The sequence below is a fragment of the Mytilus trossulus genome, chromosome 1 (assembly GCF_036588685.1).
Source record: "Mytilus trossulus isolate FHL-02 chromosome 1, PNRI_Mtr1.1.1.hap1, whole genome shotgun sequence".
Taxonomy (NCBI): Eukaryota; Metazoa; Mollusca; class Bivalvia; order Mytilida; family Mytilidae; genus Mytilus; species Mytilus trossulus.
In genome coordinates this window covers 76030872-76052902 of record NC_086373.1, presented here as the reverse complement: position 1 = coordinate 76052902, position 22031 = coordinate 76030872, and the positions used below count along the sequence as shown (strand labels likewise).

At 30.5% G+C, this 22031-nt stretch overlaps 1 protein-coding gene across 7 annotated transcripts in view; it reads left to right on the top strand.

The window, feature by feature from the left end:
* LOC134685254 (uncharacterized) overlaps positions 1-22031 on the top strand; it is a 67058-nt gene that overhangs the window by 41262 nt on the left and 3765 nt on the right. For all 7 annotated transcript variants that reach the window (XM_063544821.1, XM_063544840.1, XM_063544832.1 and 4 more), the window contains 14 exons: positions 6558-6700; positions 7996-8128; positions 8540-8569; positions 10618-10644; positions 12216-12245; positions 13091-13684; positions 14441-14571; positions 15183-15251; positions 16377-16536; positions 17440-17534; positions 18235-18406; positions 19473-19586; positions 20321-20437; positions 20767-20874. In XM_063544821.1, coding sequence (XP_063400891.1) covers positions 6558-6700; positions 7996-8128; positions 8540-8569; positions 10618-10644; positions 12216-12245; positions 13091-13684; positions 14441-14571; positions 15183-15251; positions 16377-16536; positions 17440-17534; positions 18235-18406; positions 19473-19586; positions 20321-20437; positions 20767-20874 — 1923 coding nt within the window. The remainder of the gene's footprint in view (positions 1-6557; positions 6701-7995; positions 8129-8539; positions 8570-10617; positions 10645-12215; positions 12246-13090; positions 13685-14440; positions 14572-15182; positions 15252-16376; positions 16537-17439; positions 17535-18234; positions 18407-19472; positions 19587-20320; positions 20438-20766; positions 20875-22031) is intronic.

The following is a 22031-nucleotide window of genomic DNA, read 5'->3' as shown; positions in this document are numbered from 1 at the left end:
GCTATCTATTGAAATTCTAATTACATGTATTTCCCAATCATAATGTATGTCAAATGGAGAACTTACTAAAATAAACGTAATGGCTACTGAATTAATACAAACTAGCAAACACATGCACAGGTTTTGAAATGCTTCCTACGAATGTTGAACAGTATTACAATTGTTTGTCTAGTCCAATATGTACTAGAATATACGATGTTTACTGTCCAACTTCAGCATATTTGCTGCCTGTAGCAATTTAAATGACACTTTGTGTGTGGAAGGGGTAATTTAAGGCTGAACTTTATAAAAGTTTAAAAGGAAACAAACACGCGTTCATTAACTTGTATTTACCATATCGCAAATCTTCGCACTCAATTTATTATATTTATAATCAGTTTTTAAATGAATATTATAATGCGGACTGTCTGCCACCAGAAGTTTGAAGTGTCATTTTAAGTTGGATTTGCATTTTGACATTTTTTTCTTGACAGAGACCACTTCAATCGTATCTCTTCTTCAAAGCAAAATCAAATTATATATGAAAACTGTTTTCCAAAGACAATTTTCAAGTTGCTGAAAGGACTATTGAGTGGTCGTTCTCTAATCATGAGAAGAATTTAACAGGTTGTTGCTAAGCAAACCTCTGTCACAGAGCAAATCATATACTGGTTTGTAAATATTTGTCAAAAGGCTTATATTGGCGATAAATCGTTTTGCTTGCGATGACTGTAAACACATTATTGTTAAGAAGAAAATTTTAATGTTCCAATAAAGTGTTTAAGATATATATTGAAATCTAATTTATTTGTTCAAGTGCTCCTTAAACGTCGTACGGTTAAAATCCAATATTGCAGATTGTACAGTAAAATCTATATACTACTGGTTAAACTATTCACAATATACAGTAAAATCTTACAGCATTTGTTATTTTATGAACATTTGACTATAAAATTTAGCGTTAATTTATTAAATAAAACTGGTATCCCATGTTTTAATCATGGCGATTTTCCCACTTTGCAATGGGAGTGAAGGCAAACGTTTCCGCCAAATGGTAGCTATTTAAGGCAAATACAGATGTCTCATGTATGGCAAGACTACCTCCAAAAAGTCCTTCAAATAGCAGTCGCGTCCGGTTCGATTAAAAGTGTTATTTTTTAACTAGTAGTTTTGTAGTCATTAAATCAAGCGTTATTTCGTATGATCACATATCCATTGTTGAAGACTATATACATGTATGATGCCCTCTGCGTGTGTTTTTGGTGCTTTTAATGTTGCATTGCTGTACCCTTGACTCGTACCAACATTAAACATTTTGTTATATCACCGGTATGCAGAAATTAGTATAGGTTTAATAAACGTATATGCCACAAACATCATCAATACGACCTTGGATTTATTTTGACAATCTTGATCTCATATTAATCCTGTTAGCGTTCCTTCACATCAAAATCAGATATCATTTGGCCCTAATGAATAGGCTTGATTTTAACTATAAACGGGAGTTGTATGTGGTAGCTTGGATTAAATATCCTCTGATTAATCTATGTTCATACTGGGGTATATGTCAGAAAGACAATGTACATATTCAGATTTAAAAATACTAACTTCGAGTAGTTAAATGAATATTTCTATATATAGTGTTTTGTCAAGGCATTTTAGTTTATTTTCGACTTGTGAATTTGAATGTCGCTTTGGTATCGTATATGTACGCTTCTCTTTTTTTCAAATGACAGCTAATCATTTATCCCATTAACATCAATATGTTCAGTATTGTCTAATCATCGAAGAATGAGGTGAGACAATTTGTTCATTGTTGTGAACTTTCCCATGTTTATGCTATCTCCTTTACGAAAACCTAGCAATGCAAAGGGGTTGCAATCCAAATTTTTCCAGAGACCATGACCTGAGAAATGTCCAAGTAATAAGAAAAACTGTTGTAGAGCTATAAACAAAAGACTCGTGTATTTTTTTTAATCAAATATTCGCCAGAAAAATACACGTCAGATTGTCCAGAATTATAAGCCTGGGCCGCGTTTAATATTGTAGCAGCTACGTAGTGTTACGTAGATTTTGACTATTGAACGTGTAGCTATATACTAGCTGTTACATTAATGCTGATTGCAGCTACGTAGCTGTTTCGATATTGAACTTAACCCTGGTCTCTTAAACAGGTCTTTTTAACTATCTGAGGCGAACATCAGAGTTTAAGGTGAAAGACTGTGTTACTCCAAGCAACATTTTAAGTATGGTTTATATCCCGAATTGCTTGTTCTTCTGTTGGATCTAGTGCACGCCCAGAGTACATCAAACTTTACATATCAATATGACTTATTTGTCACTCTAGAGTATGATGTTGTTGTTATCTGCTAAACGTAAAAACACAACCTTCAATATGCCAATTTTTTTTATCAATAGTTTATATCAATAATTTATACATTTTTTCAGCTTGATCTAATATTCCTTTGATTGGTTTACCAACCTTTTTGTACTAAATGTATTGAACAAGCACGAGAGTTATCCAGTACTTTGTCTTCGAGTTTTTTTTTCCCGCTTTTTGCGTCATGCTGCATTTAGAATTTTGTGGCAAGTGTTATGCAAATTTTTTTATTTAAAGATAATTGAAGTATTCTTTACATTATATTCTTTTGTGAAGATAATTTATCCGGTTTGTATTTTGTATCTACAATTCAGGGTTATTTGATTATGACGTAAAAGGTAGTATATTCAATCATCGAGATATATGATGAATTTTGCTAGAAAGCAAATTTCCTAATTATTGACGTTGAAAGATGCCCTTGGTTGACATCGTTTTCGGATTTCATTTTCTTTAAAATTGTCGTTTTGAAGGAAACAAAACAAACTGTTCTGACTTAACCTAAATAATCTTGCCATACAGTTTAATTCTAGAATTTTAACCGAATAGTCACACATACAGATTGTTAGAGAAATTTTGATTTCTTTCTGAAACAATAGTGGAACTTGGAAATGTATATACTAATGTTAAATAAATAGAACGACTTCCATCTTAAACTTTATACGTGTATGTTGAACAGGTGAATGTACCTGAAAATAATCATGAACAAAAACAGTCCTGTATTCCTGATTCATGGCACTTTACCATTCTTCAGAGAATCTAAGTTAACTTCAGCATTTTTTAGGGGTTGGTCATTCTATAGATTTCATTTATACTGTTTTGTGAACGTGGGATATGTCTTTAGCAAAAGTGTAGAATAAGTCATTGTTTCTATTTGGTAGTCATCCTATTTTTTTCCATTGACACTATTTGTTTAGGTACTTGCATTCAAACAGTCTTGCTTGTTTTTAACTGAAAAACAAGATAGTTTGTCCCATATGCAATTGATAAAAATCCAGCGGTAAAATTGAAAACTAATACGTTAATGGTAATTATAAGCTACAGTAAACAAACAATTTAAATTTATGAAATACATATGTAGGAATGACTCTTTAAAAGTTTTGTAAGAATTCGATTTAAACCATACCGCACTTTGACATTGATCAACATAGGTAGCCAATGACAACAAGGAAGCGATATACCATATGAATTTAAATAAAATCCTTTGAAATGTTCGATTTAAATAGTTGGGTTTTGACAATTCGTATTTATTAAATACTTCAATTAAATATTGGTTTTGAATGACATTTTTATTGGGGGATGCATAAGTACAAGTATTGAAGTCGTAAGGTTGTTGATTTGATTTAATGATATAACAGGTGGATGTATTACACCTCTACGTTGTCAAAATCTCAAGTGCCAATGCAATGTATATAATTGTGAGCGTTATCAAAACTTCCCCGACTTTGAAACGGATGTATGGTGATTCTGAATATAAGATAACATGTTCCCTTTTATAAGAAGCAATACGTTACAGGAGGCAATTGAAAGACAAATCAAAGAAGATACAACCATGAACATGAAAAAAAAGTAAAATGACAAATAACAGTCTTCAAAACACCACTTAGAAAGCCTCAGATTGAGCAACACAAACCACACCAAAGTGTGTGATGAACTGAGGTTGGCCCTAAGGAAATGGCAAGCTTTAATGATTACATTTTCCAAACAAAGTCAAGTCAAACGCGCTTGCAAAGACATTATTCGACTGGTTTCTGTAATTTTTGCGGTTGTTCAGAACTGGTTAAGAAAGTGAAATATTGAAACTTGTGCAAAAACAGGATTTTCACCTTTAATTCTTCAGAACTGTTATCATGACTTTCATATTTGTGGCGACGTAATCAATTCCAGACACATTTAATAGAACCTCTTTTTTCGAAGTAAACAGTGGATAGATGAAGGTTAAGGGATAGGTTAAACGATTAATATTTTTAAGGAACATAAGTGTTATAATATGCTTATTTCCCAAATGTAAGAAATCCTTGACCCTAAAACAAAATCTCTGAGTTTTGTATGATAGTATCACTCTCTTGTATTGCTAACATCTCAAGTAACTTACATTAATGATTGTCGAAGAATAGTAAGTATATAACAACACAACTAAATATTAATTTCTTTAGATTAAATATTTACAAACTAAATTATGATAAATCATTTAATAACCTTTGTCGACATATTGCAACATTTATCGTTTATATGTTAAATAAATTGACATAAAAATTTACTCAGATACGTTTATACTTCTCCAGTATTTGTAACAATATTAACTGTATCCAAACTAGTTACACATACTAAAGCCTACTTTATTTCTAGTCTAAATCAATGACATTCCAAACTATTATGAAACAGTTGTTTTTTTTCAAGGATTTATTAATTTAAATTGAGATGTGGTCTTGACCTTGGTCCCACGCTGTCATAGATATCAAAACATTCTAATTTCCATTTTATTTCATATCTGAAAACAAAAGAACGACTGGATTTTGATAAACTACCATCATACATGTTAATAAGCATAGATTACATATTCTTGCCCTCATACATGTACATGTATAATCATACATGTATAATGTATCCGGTAAGGTATTTACTTGCGAATGTCGATTGCTCTGGCAGTTTCTGGTTGTTAATTTTCGTTTTGTTATGTTTCTGTTTTTGTTTAATTGGCAATTTTTTGTTTTTTTTAATAATGAAATGAATGTCATCTTTTTTATGATTTATGACTTTAGAACAGCGGTATACTACTGTTGCCTTTATATACTTGTCCGTTACATAATATTTGCGTCAATGACGAATTCCATTTGTCGTAGCCACCACACTCATGCCTTTCTTTCCTCTTTTTTGGCTAATACGTACAACAAATACGACTCATCAGTTGACTGGAACAGTTCATCAGATCATCAAATTTCGAAAGAAACCACTTTTTAATACTTTAAATAAGAAGTTGTACTCAATGAAGTTCAAGGACTAGGTTTGTTCAAAACTCGAATAAATGGATAACGACCACATGTTAAAAATGTCGAATGATTGTGTTTAATTGTTAACATACAGTAACAAAATAAGAAATGTATTATAACAAAACCCAAGGCCGTGTCAAAAATATAAAACAAGGTATAACATTGAAAATGTCAGTTATATTCCTCTCGTGGTACAGGCACTCTCCGTGGTAAAAAGTTTGAATATCACCGACTTCATACTAGGAAGACGGTCTTTTTAGGTTAAAAAGTGGCGTAAACTGATAAGTGACAAGCAAAAAACACATTTTCTATAGTCTAACAGTTGTATCAGTGTGTGTGAGGGACAGCGTGCTTTAGACAACTTTTGAAAATGAAATGCCCTCCTTGCACCTCCCCGTTTGACTATATGCGCCCCTTTATTATTTGTTAGTTCAAACTAAAACCACACTGCATAAACTTATCATAGATACCAGGACTATAAAATTTATTATATACGCCTGACGCGCGTTTCGTCTACAAAGTAATTTTAAAAGTGACTAAATACATTTTCAATGAACAATATGAAAAATTTGTACATGTCTTTAAATAATTAGCTGAAGTTTAGCGCCAGTACCTTCTGGATAAGCCTTTTGACAATTTATACCAGTTAAAATTATTTTATTATTCAGAATTTTCACTATTTACTATGTTGGGCATTAAAGTAAGAAGCTATTAAATAAAAGGGGCAATCAAAAACTGGTAGTCAAAGAAAGTCATGCAATAAATGTTGATTTATACGCATAGTGCAACTATTATTTGGAGTTTATTGTAGAATACCCACTGTTACACTTGTAGTAGCCTTTTAAAACGCAAAATAACACATTAGGAATTTTTATTTCTTCTCTGTTTCTTACTATATGTAAAACTATTGTGCCCAAGCTACTACATCTCTCTCGTTTAAAAAAAAAATCAGCTAATTGTAAATCAATTGCCCTACTCGTTAAACCTTTGTTTTCAGATAAGCTAATAAGCAAATAGAATACACTATTGTGACCTTCTGCTGTTGTTTTAATATGTCGGGTTTTTGTCTCTTTGACATATTCCCCATTTCCATTCTCAATTTTACTATATACTTGATATATCATCTTGTAATCAAACTTTTGACATCAGAATGAGTTGATTTGTTATTTTATGATTACACTTTATTTAAGTTAACATTTTTATTTTTTCAGAGTGAGCGGATGGAATATGACTTCATGCGTGCTAACAATCTCACTACGACAACAGCTCCATTTGCCACAAATCATACACCACAGATTGGTATCAAAATAATAGGAAGCAAACGGGTTCCAGTTATAGAAAACTTAAGTACAATGTTAGTTCATAGTTGTTTACATCCTTGTATGGGGTATTGTGTCGAATAATTGTCTCATTGACAATCATACCATATCTACTTATTTGTTTTTATGAAAAATCATTTAACAAAAATACCGAAATCTAAGGAAAATTCAAATCGGAAAGTCCCTTATCAAATGGCAAAATCAAAAGCTCAAACATATCAAAGATAATGGAAACAACTGTCATATTCCTGACTTGGTACCTTGTGTGAATTAAGGTGAATTAAACATGGTTTTTATAGCTAACTAAACCTCTCCCTTTTATTACAGTAGCATGAAGTTTCATTATATTGACAGTGTGTGAAAAAAACCCAGATATAAAAGGCAAAAATAGTTAATTAGGGGTACAACAGCCAGTAGTTTGTTATTATCATAATCACTAAAACACAAAGAAATATGTCAACAAAAAATATCCAAATGGCATAATAGACAAGCACATAAGTAAAAATGAAAGATAAGAGTACAAAAATTGATCACAGCACAACAACGCATTGGCGGGATGCAAAAGCACCGAGCCACGCCAAACGAAAATAAAATTGGACTAAACAGTAAATATTAATATTTAGAAAGACAAAGACAAATCAAAGAAAGTAAGATAACAAACAAAGTCGGTACCTAGAATCTATATTTCAAGACCATCATATATTATTTATCAACAAGGTGTCGCAGTCAGTATCTTCCGATTAACAGTTTTAGAAAAAGGTCGAGACGTTATTCGATACTCCAAATTCAACGATGCCATGTTATGTTTGTGAGGTCTCGGGTATATCTACCTCAAAACTTATCATTCTTTCACTTGTTCATGTAGGACTTGTTTATTAGTATTCAGCTGCTAACGGTTAAGTATCATTGATAACTGGAACAGAAAGTGAAGACAAAACACTTTGTTGAATGTTTAAACGTCATGAAAGTGTTTTTAGTTTTCCTAATCTGTTTTGAATCATTAAACACAATAGGTACTGGTTTATAGGACATGTTTATTTTGTCATGGTTTGTTGGAATATATGTTATGTCCTTGATTAAAAAGTTAAATATGTGGATCACCAGTTCTTTTTCACCACATTAACACACTTTCATTAATCTATTTTCAAACCACTCAGGTTTAGCATTTAATTTGACGATTATAATTAAAGTGTGTATAAATATATAAAAGTAAATAAGTTGTAAGCGCTTAAGGCTTAAAATACAAACTATTCTGTTTAATCTGCCCTTTAAAATTCTTATAAGCAAGTAAGGTATATTTACTTGAGTAACTTAGTGGCACTGTTTACAGGGAAGATCGACAGAATTCTCCTGGCGGGTATGGACCTAGAGTACCTCCAATACAGAACATAGCAGAGAACCCTACTAAGATAGACCCTAGATTACTTGCAGAAGGAACCAAAGGATATTTCAGTGCGCAAAGAGTAAGTCTATTAACTATCAGTTATCTGAATATGTTTGTACATGAATAATTAATAATAATCATGCTGAATTCAAAGGTACATAACAAGTCATAGTTTATATTCGTTAAAGTTCCAATTTTATCTTGTGGCATCAGAAAAAAATCCAAAACACGAATATAGTTATACAAATCCTGTTTGGTCCCCAAGACTTTTAGTCTTCAGAATACCTAATAACAGTTATTGTAGAAACTGTAACCAGTAGTCGTATTTATATTTTGTACATGATTTTGTATTATACATTTATTTTAATTTTACTTTTATTTAAACTTAAGAGATTTCATGTTCATTTATAAAAAAAATAATGATATTTTTAGAGTGTGTCGAACTCGATCCCCAACTCTTCATGATTATATGTATACTTATTTTTCTTAGCCTGGATCAAACAACATAGAATACGGAGAGGTAGGAAAATCACGTGCTAGACGTAGATTATCTTGTCTTAGTTTACAGGCTTCATGTATCTGCTTCTGTATGTCTGGGTGGATTTCATCGATGCCATATATATATATACTCGTCAAGCGTCTGCTTCATTTTCATTATTTGACTGAAAAACAGTATAAAAGTGAATAAGAACAAGAAATTCGCTCTTTTATTGTATAACAATTCGCCTTTTCATCGGTATTGTTTGCACACAAAAGAAAAAAAAATGGTTCGCCATTGCTCGAATGTTTATTTTTCAAGACGTCATTAACAATTCACGTAGTTTCAATTTTTTTTTCTTAATGTATTTGGTTGTAAACCTGTAAATTCAGTTCAAAAAAGAAAAAAGAGACGCGATGCAAGTTTATAGTATGGTAGATGAATAAACACAGTTTGCACAATTTATCGCAAAATCACCCCTTTTCTGCAAATGATACACTATAGCACTGATGGTAGTGACCGATAAAATCATGTTCATTCAGCACTATTTCTTGCGTAATCATTTGTCTTCGTATTCTGTGTAATAATGAGAAAAAAACGTGAAGAAATTTCATTTGAATATCAAAAGAAAAATTAATCATAACAAAAAACAAGTTTGTTTTTATTTCAATTATACACCTTAAATTACACATGGCAACAAGAAAATGATTACAAGAGAAATTATTCATGCATTGTCATTTTAATGCTTTTGTCAACGCACTTATGAAATTGAAAATGTTCTATGTTAGAGGCAGAAAGAACTCCAATACTTTAGACACAACGTGGTATGTATAGAGAACGTTTAACGAAGCATGAGTTGCATGTATCGCGGCAGAATAATCAATTCTCAAATACTTCCCGATTATAAAAAAAATATAATAGCTAGAACAAATTCATTTAAACATAATTGTATGCAACTAACATACTGGCTTTCTGACAAAAACATATAACATGTTACTTTTTAAGCATAACAATTGTTTCCGTATTAAATTAATGAAGTTTTCTTGACACAATAACTAACACAAGGTATCTGTTTGCCATATGAACTGTTCGTTCATATTGTCAGTAACAAACTTAATTAATAACAAAATGCATTCAATGTATTAAATCATTACTTAAAATAGTATCAAATGAATTAACGAATATTTTGAAGAACTTCATTGACATGTAAATTCGGCCACATAACTCATAAAATGAAAAACAAATCGATGCTTTATGCTTACTTTATGTGTGAGTACTAGCCTTATTTTTTTTTAAAGACACCTATTAGTACCATAAGATTAACCATTTGTCAAGTATATAAAGTGTAAATGTTAGTTACTCATAATTTCAATAAAATTCTGAAAAAGAGCTGTTTTGTCTGTATAAGAATTCGTGAACGAGCATACATCAGTTTGTCAATTTTGCAGTTTTTTCTAGGGCACTGAACAATAATATCTTGGCTGAAATTTAACATTTGAAATACTGTAGAATAAAATGACATTCATTAAGGAATACCATAGTTTTAGACCAATGAACAAGATAATGACAATATTTCATTTTTATAAAATTAGAGACGAAAACTTTTGATCTGTGCCTTATATAGACAAAAAGGAATAAAAATAATTCTTTTATAACGATACCTGATATTGTTTTAACGTGAGACAAATTTGTTTACTTGAGGGTAAAATTTCACTTGTTATATGATATTACACGACTATCTAAAACCTGTATGAAATAATATTTTAAAATTTATTTAAATGCTCCAATGTTTCTTTTTATAATCAATGTTCCATAATAGAACTGAAACTTTAAATTCAACTTTAACAACTTTAACCTCGGTAGAGGTCCAAACCAAGGGAAAGAGCACACCTTTCTCTATTTTAAAGTAAATAAAATGAAAATAATTTCTACTAGTATGCTGTTACCTTATTTCCAGATATAGTAAGTTTTTATAAAAATTTTAATATTAATTTTCTTTAAAAGATTAACAGATTATTGCTCTTAAACGCCCTTCATTTTCCTTTCTGAAATTACTTGCTTTCATGACAGCGATATTTTGTTTTCTTTAGAGATTATTTCGGCCATTAATGCGCCTGGTAAGTACAGTCCTCCTATCTTCTTGCAACCTAAAGTCATTTCCTACATAAAACTGCTACCTTTAATTCACTGTCTATTTTATTTATGCACTGGGTGGTGTGATTTGAAATAGAAATGACTTATTCTCTTTAGGTGCATGAGTGTGGACCGTTTATTCTATAGATCTTTATGTTTTTTACATGCCATAGAACAACAAGACCAATATCTATTTTCACTTTGGAATTTCAAATAGAAAAAAACATTTAGCCATCTTTGCATGATGTCATGATATTACTGTGACATAAAATCATCTATGTTTAACTTCAGTAAGCAAAATTGCTTTTGCTACTCTTTCCTATACGTAAACATACCTTTCTTGGTGTGTTGTGTTGCCCGCAGTCTTGGAGTGATTGAGAGGCTTGGCAACATAACTTATATTTGGAGTTCTATTATAATGGGTTACGGTACTGTTTACGTTTATACATTTAAGAAGCTACTTTCTTTCATTTGCGATTAATACCATTTGTTTCCCTGCAATTGAGGGTTTTTTGCATTACCTTTCCATTTAACCAAGACAAACTTCCATTTTAACTGAATGTATAGAAGAGCTGCTATCACTCGCATACAAAATGTATGAATAAGATATTTGCTCTGTTTTGCGCCCCGTAACAGTTTGATATGCATTGCTATTTTAATCAGTTGAAAGCGACTTTGGACTATACACCTTTTGTGATAATTCAATTCAAACGTTTTGAAATTGTCTTTGTCATTGTTTCTTTACCTTAATTAAGCCGTTATTATTTCTCGTTTGAATTGATTTACATTTGTAATTTTTGGGGCTTTAAGAGCTTGCTTTGCGATATGAGTTTTGTGCATTGTGAAAGTTCTATCGGTGATCTGTCGTTGATTCTTTGTCAATTGGTTTCTGCTTGAGAGTTATCTACTTTGCCATCATACCACTTGTTCTTATTTTTATAAAATGTTTTTGGTAAAGTTTGATTCTTATAATTCTAACAGATATGAAGTTTCACAGCAAAATGTGGTTATATGTTTACAAAAGACGACAAAAGCAAAAAGGATAAAGCTATAAAGCTTGATAGTTAGATTAATAGTCATTAGTCATTAGATCTAGAGTTGGTTCTAATAGTAATATAAATATACAAATATAGAGGTTTCTTCATATACATTTGTGTAGAATTCTAAGTATATGGTTAAAACGTCTATAAGTTGTTGTATCAAGACCAAATTTCCTTGGATTACTTTTTTTATTCAGACCTATTCCAAATAAGCAGACTTCATCAAAGCTAAACCTTATTGCATTACATCATTTTGTATAAACAAATTGTTGGTGGGTTCAACATCATCACCAATCTTACATCAAGGATGAAACAAATTATAATTATGATTAGTATATATTTTGAGATCTTAATCCTCCTCTTTCATATTGAAAAGCTGATAAAGAAAGTGTATGAAAAAAGCATTTAATCCCATATAGAATTATTAGTGTAACAGACAAAATGGACAAAAAATGCTTTATGAAGGTAAAAAAAAACAAAATTTCACACTATTTATGTCTACTTGTTTTTCTTAGTATTCACCGATTGATAAAGAACACGAAGAGGTAGGAAAACACACATGTTAGATTAGAATATCTAGTCGTATTTACAACCAACATATATCAGCTTCTGTATGGAAATTATCACCTCGGTATAGTTCGAGAAATACATAGTATAAGATACTCCACAAACAATTATTATGAATACTTTAAAATGTTATCATAATCACCCCTTTTTTTCCAATTTATTTAATTAGTTTTTTTTTTATATATATATATATATATATATATATATATATATTTTAATATTTTACTTGTATTAATCATGTAGATGGTAGTCATTTTTTACTTATTGGTTTGATTTGTATAAGCTTTAACGTGATTAGTAATAACAATGAGAAGGTTGATAGCATAGGTTCAAACACTAACCAGACGTGCCAAGTTTTAGGTATCTATTCTGAAATGATGTTTGTCTGGCCAAGGTGCCATTACAAATAAAGGCAATAAAACGTATAATTTCAGAAATGAAAAAAATAAATGCACATGTGTAAAACCGTACTAGTTGTTTAGATGTAACGAAACAACAATAATGGAATTCTGAGTATCTTGTTCGTTTAAACGGATTAATTTGATTGGATTTTCTTTTTAACTTTCTTGACTTTGTTTCTGTTGATACCAGAGCTTACATTTATGGAAAGGATAGAAGGCATTCAGTTGTAAATACATGTTAACAAACTCACAAATTATGTTATATTGGACTAGATATAAATAAATGTGAATAATAAGAACTTTAGATATTATTAGTTCAGATGCAAACCCTGATCTGCGAAAAAAAACATGATCTTACATGTCACACCATTAAAAGGTTGTCTACACCAAATGAAAGCTTACACTTATAAGTTTTTTTACAGGATAACTTTTCATCAAACATACAAGGTAAACCAACTTTTGCAAATAGAACACGACCAGACTCCAAAACACTATCGCCATATAATAACCTGCCACCGATTCGAGCTAATAGGAACAAGAATCAGATGAGCACAGTTTTTGAGAGTGAACCCTGGATAAGAAGAGGAGAATCACCAAAGCTAGCAAACGATACAGAGTACAAATATTCATACCTTGATCGACCTCTCAGTGACCGACCATTAAACGGTTATCATTCAGAGAACAATTTCAAAATGAATTTCCAATCAGATCAACATTTTATGCCTCCAAGAAAAACACAAAGTGATAACGGGAACTACGGAGCATCAGGCGAAAGAGAATTCCTACTTCAAAGATATCTACCTACAGACAGATATGATACATACAAATTACCATCTGATTCCGCCATGTTTTCTGCAGCCGATGAAGATTTGTTAGTCAAAATCATTGGAGACGAATTGAGTCACATTCAACCAGATAGACTATACAACGCTTACATTGAAGCAACGAAATTTGATAAACAGTTTATGGGCTGGTGTTCGTTTGACAGAGTAAATCAGAGCTTATTGTCTCAAAACGTGAGTAGGAACAGAAAAATTGTTTTACATGAAAATGTATCTTATCCAACCCTTTCAATGAAATAAACATACAGTGAAATAGGTATATTGTAATTGGGTTCAGGCTGAAAAATAAAATCACAAAAATACTGAACTCCGTGAAAATCCAAAAAGGAAGTCCCTAATCAAATGGCAAAATCAAAAGCTCAAACACATAAAACGAATAGATAATAACTGTCATATTCCTGACTTGGGATATGCATTTTCTTATGTAGGAAATAGTGGATTAAACCTGGTATTATAGATAGCTAAACCTCCCACTTCTATGACAGTCGCATACAATTCCATTATATGGACAACGATTCGTGAATAAAATGGTCATTACATGGAAATGTACAATTCGTTGAAAATACCCTAGGATAATCGATGCAACGAACACGGATTATTTCTGACGGAGAACAAAGTCATAATTACAAAGTAATGAAAGAAATATTTTGATAATAGGACAGAAAAAAATAAACGTCAATCGACCAACAATACAGAAACAAAACTTGTATTGATAAACATCATCGAAACGCACTTTACAACAAAAATACATGAAAAAGCGCCATGAGTCTGGATAAGATTGAACAAAATAAAAATAACAAAACAACATTTTTTTTAATATATGAAAATCATTTTGAAGAACTTCATTTTCAAATCGTTTCATTAGGCTAAATTTTGCCAAATTGATGAAAGTTTTTTTGTATTATGGCAGTGATCCTTTATATATTCCAGGCTGCACCTCATCCAGATACACTTAGACTCATTGCATCTATGTTTATAGACCCTAGTATACCTGGTCAAGTCAACTACGAAAAAATATTGAAGTTTATAGAATATGCTATGAAAAGAAATTATCCAGATTTGTAAGTAATAGCATAAACTCATTGTAACTGTAACATTAATTTTTGTAACCTTATTTAATCCTTTCGAGAATATGTTTCAGTTCTTAAATTTCTTGTTTTCATACAAATTAATTGATTGCTACAGCGATAGTGTGTCGGCGGTTTAAAAAAATTATTGAATATACAATTGTGTTTATGTTAATGTTATAAATGCTTTCGATTTAAGATTTTTAATTGAAAAATGAATTACTATTGTCGATTTTTGTTTGTTTGTTCTTTAAAGAAAATAATTAGATAATGAAATTTGTTTTATTTTGTAGTAAACGGTATGTTTTGTTAAATTTATCATTCATATCACAATTTAGTTACAAATTCTGCACACATATTTTTATTCTTTGATGTATTTCAAAACTTTTATCTAGTATGGATATATATTTACTTTTAAATGTCAATTTCAAAACTGTTGTTTCCAACTATAGATATAGTTACTTACATGTAGGCAAATTATCATGTACTAACCAGATTATTTCTCCATTCTTCCATACCTTCTCATTACATACAGCTTATATGACATGCATCTTATATATATATAAATGAACACAATATAATAAATTATAATATTTAATTTACAGGTTTACTAAAACTCAAGACGGGTACGGAAATTCTAAATACTACAATTCATCTCAGCAAAATAACTCTTCGTAAGTTGATTCGAGCTTGTCTGTGTGCACACGTGTGAAACACGTTGTCTGTCATTGCACTTATCTGCATTGAAATTTATTTCGGCTGCTGTTTGAAATAATTGTGATAAATTTTACTGCTTACCCTTTCAAAAACCAACGGTTCTGTAAGTGTTATTGTTTAAATGCAGCGTTGATCTAAAATCCGACGGTCTGTCAAGTTCGCTGCTATGGACAAGCTCAGAATCAGTTTACATATGTATTGCTAGATTTTAATTAATGAGATTAGCGAAAATAATTGTTTGTTAGTGGTTTTATGTGATTGTATTGAATGTTTGCTTTGAATTTGAATGTTTTGTTTGTGTTGTTGTTTTGTAGGTTTCAAAGAAAACCTGATAATACACAAATGATAAAGAGATGTTTAGATTATAAATAAGTTTAATTTAAAAAAAATGTTATTGTTTGTTTTATTATTTTTTTGCAGTGTTATGCGCAATATATTTTTTTCCAAATGTTAATAGATTGTTTTTAAAAAGAAATCTTTAAAAGAAAGAATTCTTTTCGTGTATTGTGAGGTTACATATACTGTAAACCAACTTATTTTCGAGGATACATTTTTTCGCGTTCAGCCCTTTTTATGCCATTTCGTGGCGATTAAGTTTCGCGATTTCTCAAGTTTACTTGATGTAGTTTAGTAAGAATTTTTTTTTTTACATATTCGCGATATTTTCTATTGCCTCCATCGATATTTTCTATTCGCGAAAGTTGCGAAAATAAGTTGGTTTACAGTAATCATGGCTTGCTTGTTGTGTTTAGTGTAGTGTTATTTTTTGTTAGATATTTTGCTGGTTTTTGTTGTTAGTATTGATTTATGTTGTACTTTTGGCGATTTGTGAAAGACTTGCATACTACTCAACTATATGTGTTTGACATTATAAAAGGTGATACTAAATAATAGAAATGAAATAATGTTAAAGGGCAAACAAACCCTACAAGATTTTCAAAACGTGATATGTATAATTGTTTATTCACAATTCATTAAACACTCAATTGAACTAATTAATTGTTCGGGTAAATATCATTATATAAAAACCTCAAACGAAAATGAAATAAGTTTGTAAATGATAAGATTTTATTTATTATCAGTCTGCATGGTTTAGAGCCTTTCAAGGAAAAAGAGACAGCAAAATTACTCAGGATGGTGCATGATGCTCTAAATGAAACTGGATATCGCCTAGATATAGAGAGACTTTATAGAGATTTCCAATCTGTAGATAATAAGAGGGAAACATTATCAAAGGCCCAGGTTGGTAGCAAGTGATCACTCTGTTTTAACTAAAATCACCTAAGAGGATTAAACAATAAAAATTAACATCCATGAAATGTTATATAGTTGATTTAACAGATAGTCTGGAGCAAAAGATATTCTTTTGTCAAAAAATAACAACTATAAGCTTGGTTGATATGTCTTAATACAGGGGTCTATGTCTATGCCTCAATTTAAAAGCTTTAGCTCACTTATCTTAGATCTTTACGAAACTTGACACTATTCAATACAAGATTCACAGCTTAGAGATGAGACATATATAATAATAAAAAGATGTGATATGCTTGCAAACGAGACTCTTCAGCAGATATCAAATGACATAGAAGTTGGCAGGTACGATTGAAATCTAGTTGTTAGTCATAAATTACTGTAACTATTGGTAGATAATACGTGTGTTGATCATGATGGATTAAAAGAGAAAGCATGTATTATTGTGCAATTATATTCTTAAGAAAAAGTTTTATGTGAAGGATGCAATTTCTCTCTCTGTGTTCACCTTAGTGGGAAAAAGATGCCGAACATCAAAGTTATAAGTCGAAGTGATGGACACGTTTATGGCAAAAATGGACTAGTAAAGTCGAACCCCAGTCTTTAAAACACCTCATTATAAATAAGAAGAGTGGGTAACACGGAGCCCATGAAAAATTAGGATGATATGAGGTTCCTCCAAAATGCCAGCCTCTTCTCATACTTTCCATTTGTCCTTTGATATAATAATGACTTCTTTATAAATGTCTATTTAAAAGTCTTGTTATATATTTTTTTATGTTTAAAACAAAAAAATGGTATTACAATAATTGTATCAGTGCAAATAATATTTAAAAAGACCCTACTATTGCAATCCGATGTTCCACGTTGTATTTTACTTATTTATTGTTTTAGATAAGTGATGTATTATACCAGAACAGAGTTCCATTACAAGATTCGTTGTTAGACCACATTCTTCACAAATTCCAACAGTCAAACGGACAATACAAGTATGTTATGTGGTGGTATACAATGAAATGTTTGCCCTTATAGATGCATAGTTTGTTGTTGCAATTAACTGAAAACCTTAAAGAATGTTTCATGATAGTGCATTGTTTAAAAGGTCTCCGCAGCTACTCATACAACAACGATTGAATTGTCAACACGCAATTTCAAATTCGTCACCACCGTAATGCATATCTTTCTTGTCACATCTAAATTATGTTCTATTTTATGTTCTGTTCAAATTGCTTGGAGGGGTTAAAATTTTAAACAAAATAGCTGCTATATATGTTGGATGAAATTGGTGCTGTTCATATTTCCAATTTAAAGAAAAAAGAATTTAAAACTATGCGACCTATTTATTGTTTTTTAAGTTCAGTTGAAACCTGAAAAAGTTAGTTCTAACCATAACATTACGAATGTGTAAAGGAGCATATGTCAATGAAAAATTCATCACGATAGAGCAAAATACATTTTAGTTAAACATACGACCTGTTTTACGTGTTGCCGTTGTTTCTTTATAAGTGACCAGCTGCAACAACTTTTCTCATGTGAAATGGGTATAAATTTCAATTGTAAAAGTGGACCAATACAAAAACTAGGTCGTCAAGACAGTAACACATAACCCTACAATGACAATTTATATATATATATATAGAAGAAGAAAAAATTCTTAACAGAAAAGTAAAAATAAGTTATATATTTCAGTTGGCAACAGTTCCTCAGCTTTTTGGAGAAAGTTCAATCAGTACAAACAGGTTTACCTATTCCACAAAGTAAGCGACCTTTAGAGTACGCCAAACAGTACCCACCACCTCATGACAGTTGGCCAAGGGCAAAGGAGTCACCTAGAGAATCACCTCCACCATCTAACAGAAACGTAAGTTTGTCTTCTTCCTATTTTTGGTATAAATAAAACGACTATTGGTTGCAATAGTTAAACACTTTTACTTCAAAGAAGAGTCTCTCTTCGTAATTTTAGTTCTTTTCTGTTATTCTTTCAATGTATTTCACCAATTATAAAGTATTAAATGTGAAACTGACTAGCATACCAAATATTATCATTACTGTATACCTTAACAATTTTGTCAATTTTGTATATACATTATCACAAACTTTTGATTTCAATATGACAAAATACCTAACTTAAATGATATTTTCATGTTTGGAAATAAAATGACAAAACATAATACTATTAACTTAAGTTATTAGTGTCTCTGACACTGTTGCATATTGTTGGAAGTCGGGGCAAAGAGGACTACACGGCATCATCCATTTATGGTGAAGGGTTTAATAAGCACAGTATCACCCACTAAGATTTTGTTTGCAATGCACAAATGTGTTATTTTCCAATTTTTTTTATGGTTTTCATTAAATAGTTTCTTTAATTGCATGTATAACATGTATCTCACTACATACATGCACTAAATAATCAAGAATAAAATATTAATGACCATGAATGTAAATAAATCTGCATGACCAATAATGAATTTGCCATTATAAATCCTTTTATCTCGTATTTATTTTTCATGCTAAGCTACTAATATGTTCCAAGATGCATCTGTTGAACAATATATGGAATAATCAAAAATATTGCATACTTTATTTTCTTATCAAACCCCTGTTAAATTTTCTTATTCCGAATAAGTTTGAGTATACAAAAATATAAAATGATTGATCTTCAGCTGCTGAAAGATGTGTGTATTTCGGAAATTTTTTGTGACTTTATCGAAATTACAAGTATACGCTTTTACTTATTTTGTATGCTATTCAATCAAGATCTTTTAAGAAGCGTCCACACATTATTTTTCCTGATGGGGGTTCTAAATGTACGAGGATGCCATTGAAATAAATAGATGTGGTCCTTTTTACCCATAATAGAATTCATATCAATGAAACTGTTTAATTTTGTTTCTACAATATTAAATGAAACATATTATAAATAGGGCTACCACTCGAATGATTATCGAGAACCTCCCTTAACTGAAAGGGAAAGAAGAATGTTAGAAAAATTGAGAAAAACGGAAGAAGCAATAAATGGGTTAAAGCATAGATATAAGGTAAATGGATAATTTCCATTTTCATTTACCAGTCATTCATTGTCAAGCATTTGACTAATCCTTGCAACATTCAATCATTTTCTTTCTTTTTTTAAATTGAATTGAATTAAATTATATTATATGAATCATTAAACACAATTTGACAAAAAAAAGATTATCATATATTTATACAAACATTTTGCGAATAGGGCTACAACTCATATCGGGAAGATCCTCAAACAGAAAGAGAAAGACGAATTTTAGAAAAAATGAGAAAAACGGAAGACGAAATTTACGATATAAAGCATAACAATAAGGTATCAGAAACTGAATATCTTTCTATTCAGTCTACACTAATCTAAATTTCTAAAATAGTTTTCAACCTTAGCTATCATTTGGACTTATCTGTGGTTGCTTATTCATTTTTAATCATGCATATAATTTCATGTGTATCATTGTTTACCTTTAATCATAGCCGTTTTTGGAAATACTAACACTTCGTTTTTAAATATGAGTAGTGAATTGATAACAGACTAAGGAAATATAAAATAAAACTACTTAGAGTTTGCCAAAATTTACTTTTCCTACATGTAACAGATTTTTAAAATAAAATTGAGTTGAAAGTAACATTGAAATTGTTTCAATAAACACAATATTGTACTATTTTTGAGTTTGCTTTTGTAAATAAAGATATTATAATCAACTGCGACTATGCATTTTGTTGTCTAACATCAGACCTGCATTTTATAATATAGGACCGTTCACCGTCACCAGTTCGTTACCCTGAATCTGAAACTGAACGTGAACGACGAGTGAAAGCAAAAATAAATCAAATAGAAGACGAAATATATGAACTAAAATTTAAGGATCAGGTAATTCAATCACCGCCTGAATTATATTTGTTTCGTTTACTAATATTAGTAAATTTTATAGCTTTTTATATAGAAACAGTAACGCACTCTACACGTCGATTTTCCGAAACCATGCTGATTTTTACCCATTTAAAAGCTTTACTAGTATATTTATATTGATATATACTTTGCTTCATATTTTATTTTAATACATACTAGTAATCCAAAATAGAGGGCTTATTCTTTTTTTTCCCAAACGATGCTGGCTTTTTTTGTTGTTTTTATAATACCATTGTCTTGTGGTATTTTGGGTTTTCTTAAGATATTAATTGAAGTTATTATGCCAATAGGAAGCACAGCCACAAAACGGTATAGATAAGGAAAATAAGGAAAAACGTATTTTGGACCAAATAAGCAAGACCCGGAATACGATAGATGATATTAAAATTACTAACCAGGTAACCAATGCAAATGTTGTACAGCTATGCTTATGTTAATCTTTTATCTTATAGACTGTATCTGATAAATACATACATCTTTGTTTGAATGTTGTAAAGTGTTACGCTACTTGAGAGTGTACTAATTAGGATCTTTTTCGACTTGCTTGCACTGAATGTTGCACAACTAGACATAGGTTTTTACCTTGCCATTGTCACCAGAATAGTGCATCTTTGTAAGGTTTATTACAGAATAAGTAGATTTGATATAATTGATATTGGTATTCCTGTATATGATGTTTTGAACATCAGCATAGTACCATCCGCTTAATCTACCAGCAACATATGTTGGAGTCGTTGTGATTTTGAAGTTTAAGCATTGGTCGTATTTAAAAGTTTGTTTATTTTTAAGAAGTTAGCACTTTAAACCATGTTTATTTTGTACCCTATTTAATAAGAATATATTAATTACTATTTTTAGGCCGGATATAAAACACCAGGCTATTACTTATCCTTCAATGACTTTACTTTATCATTCAAACATTTTGGTTTCAAAAATAAAATACCTAGTTCCTTCTCTTCAGCGTTAGGCAAATAACCATCAATAAATCATTCTCCTAAAGCAAAGATAGTATAGCAGGCGAAACATATATTTGTGTTCATATTTTTATAATTCCTATATTTTGTTAAGCTTAGGACTTTGTTTAAAGCAAACAATTTTGTATTGTTTATTAGATACAGTAAAAAAAAAACTAAATATATATTTTCGTTTAATAGTTTTGTTTTTTCGTTTCTTGCTAGACGTAGATTTTTATTATGCACCTTTAAAAAGTTCTATACTCCTGGCTTATTCTCTTTTATATCGAGCTAATATCTTATCTTAGGAAATTATAATGCATCATAAAGTATTGATAGCGCAGCAATATTCAATGTTACATATTACGTTTTACGCACCTGTACTATTTGTACAATGCTTAAAGAAAGCTTTATATTTTTTTGTTAGATAGACATTTTGGTCCAATACACCAAATATCACATTGAACAACAAACACGCATTCATATCAGAATTTTGTGATTTTTTTTATCAATATGATTCGAAATTAAAATTTTAAACAATACATCTTTTACTATTTTGCTAAACAGAACAGTACTCCTACCTTTCTAACATTTTTTCCCCT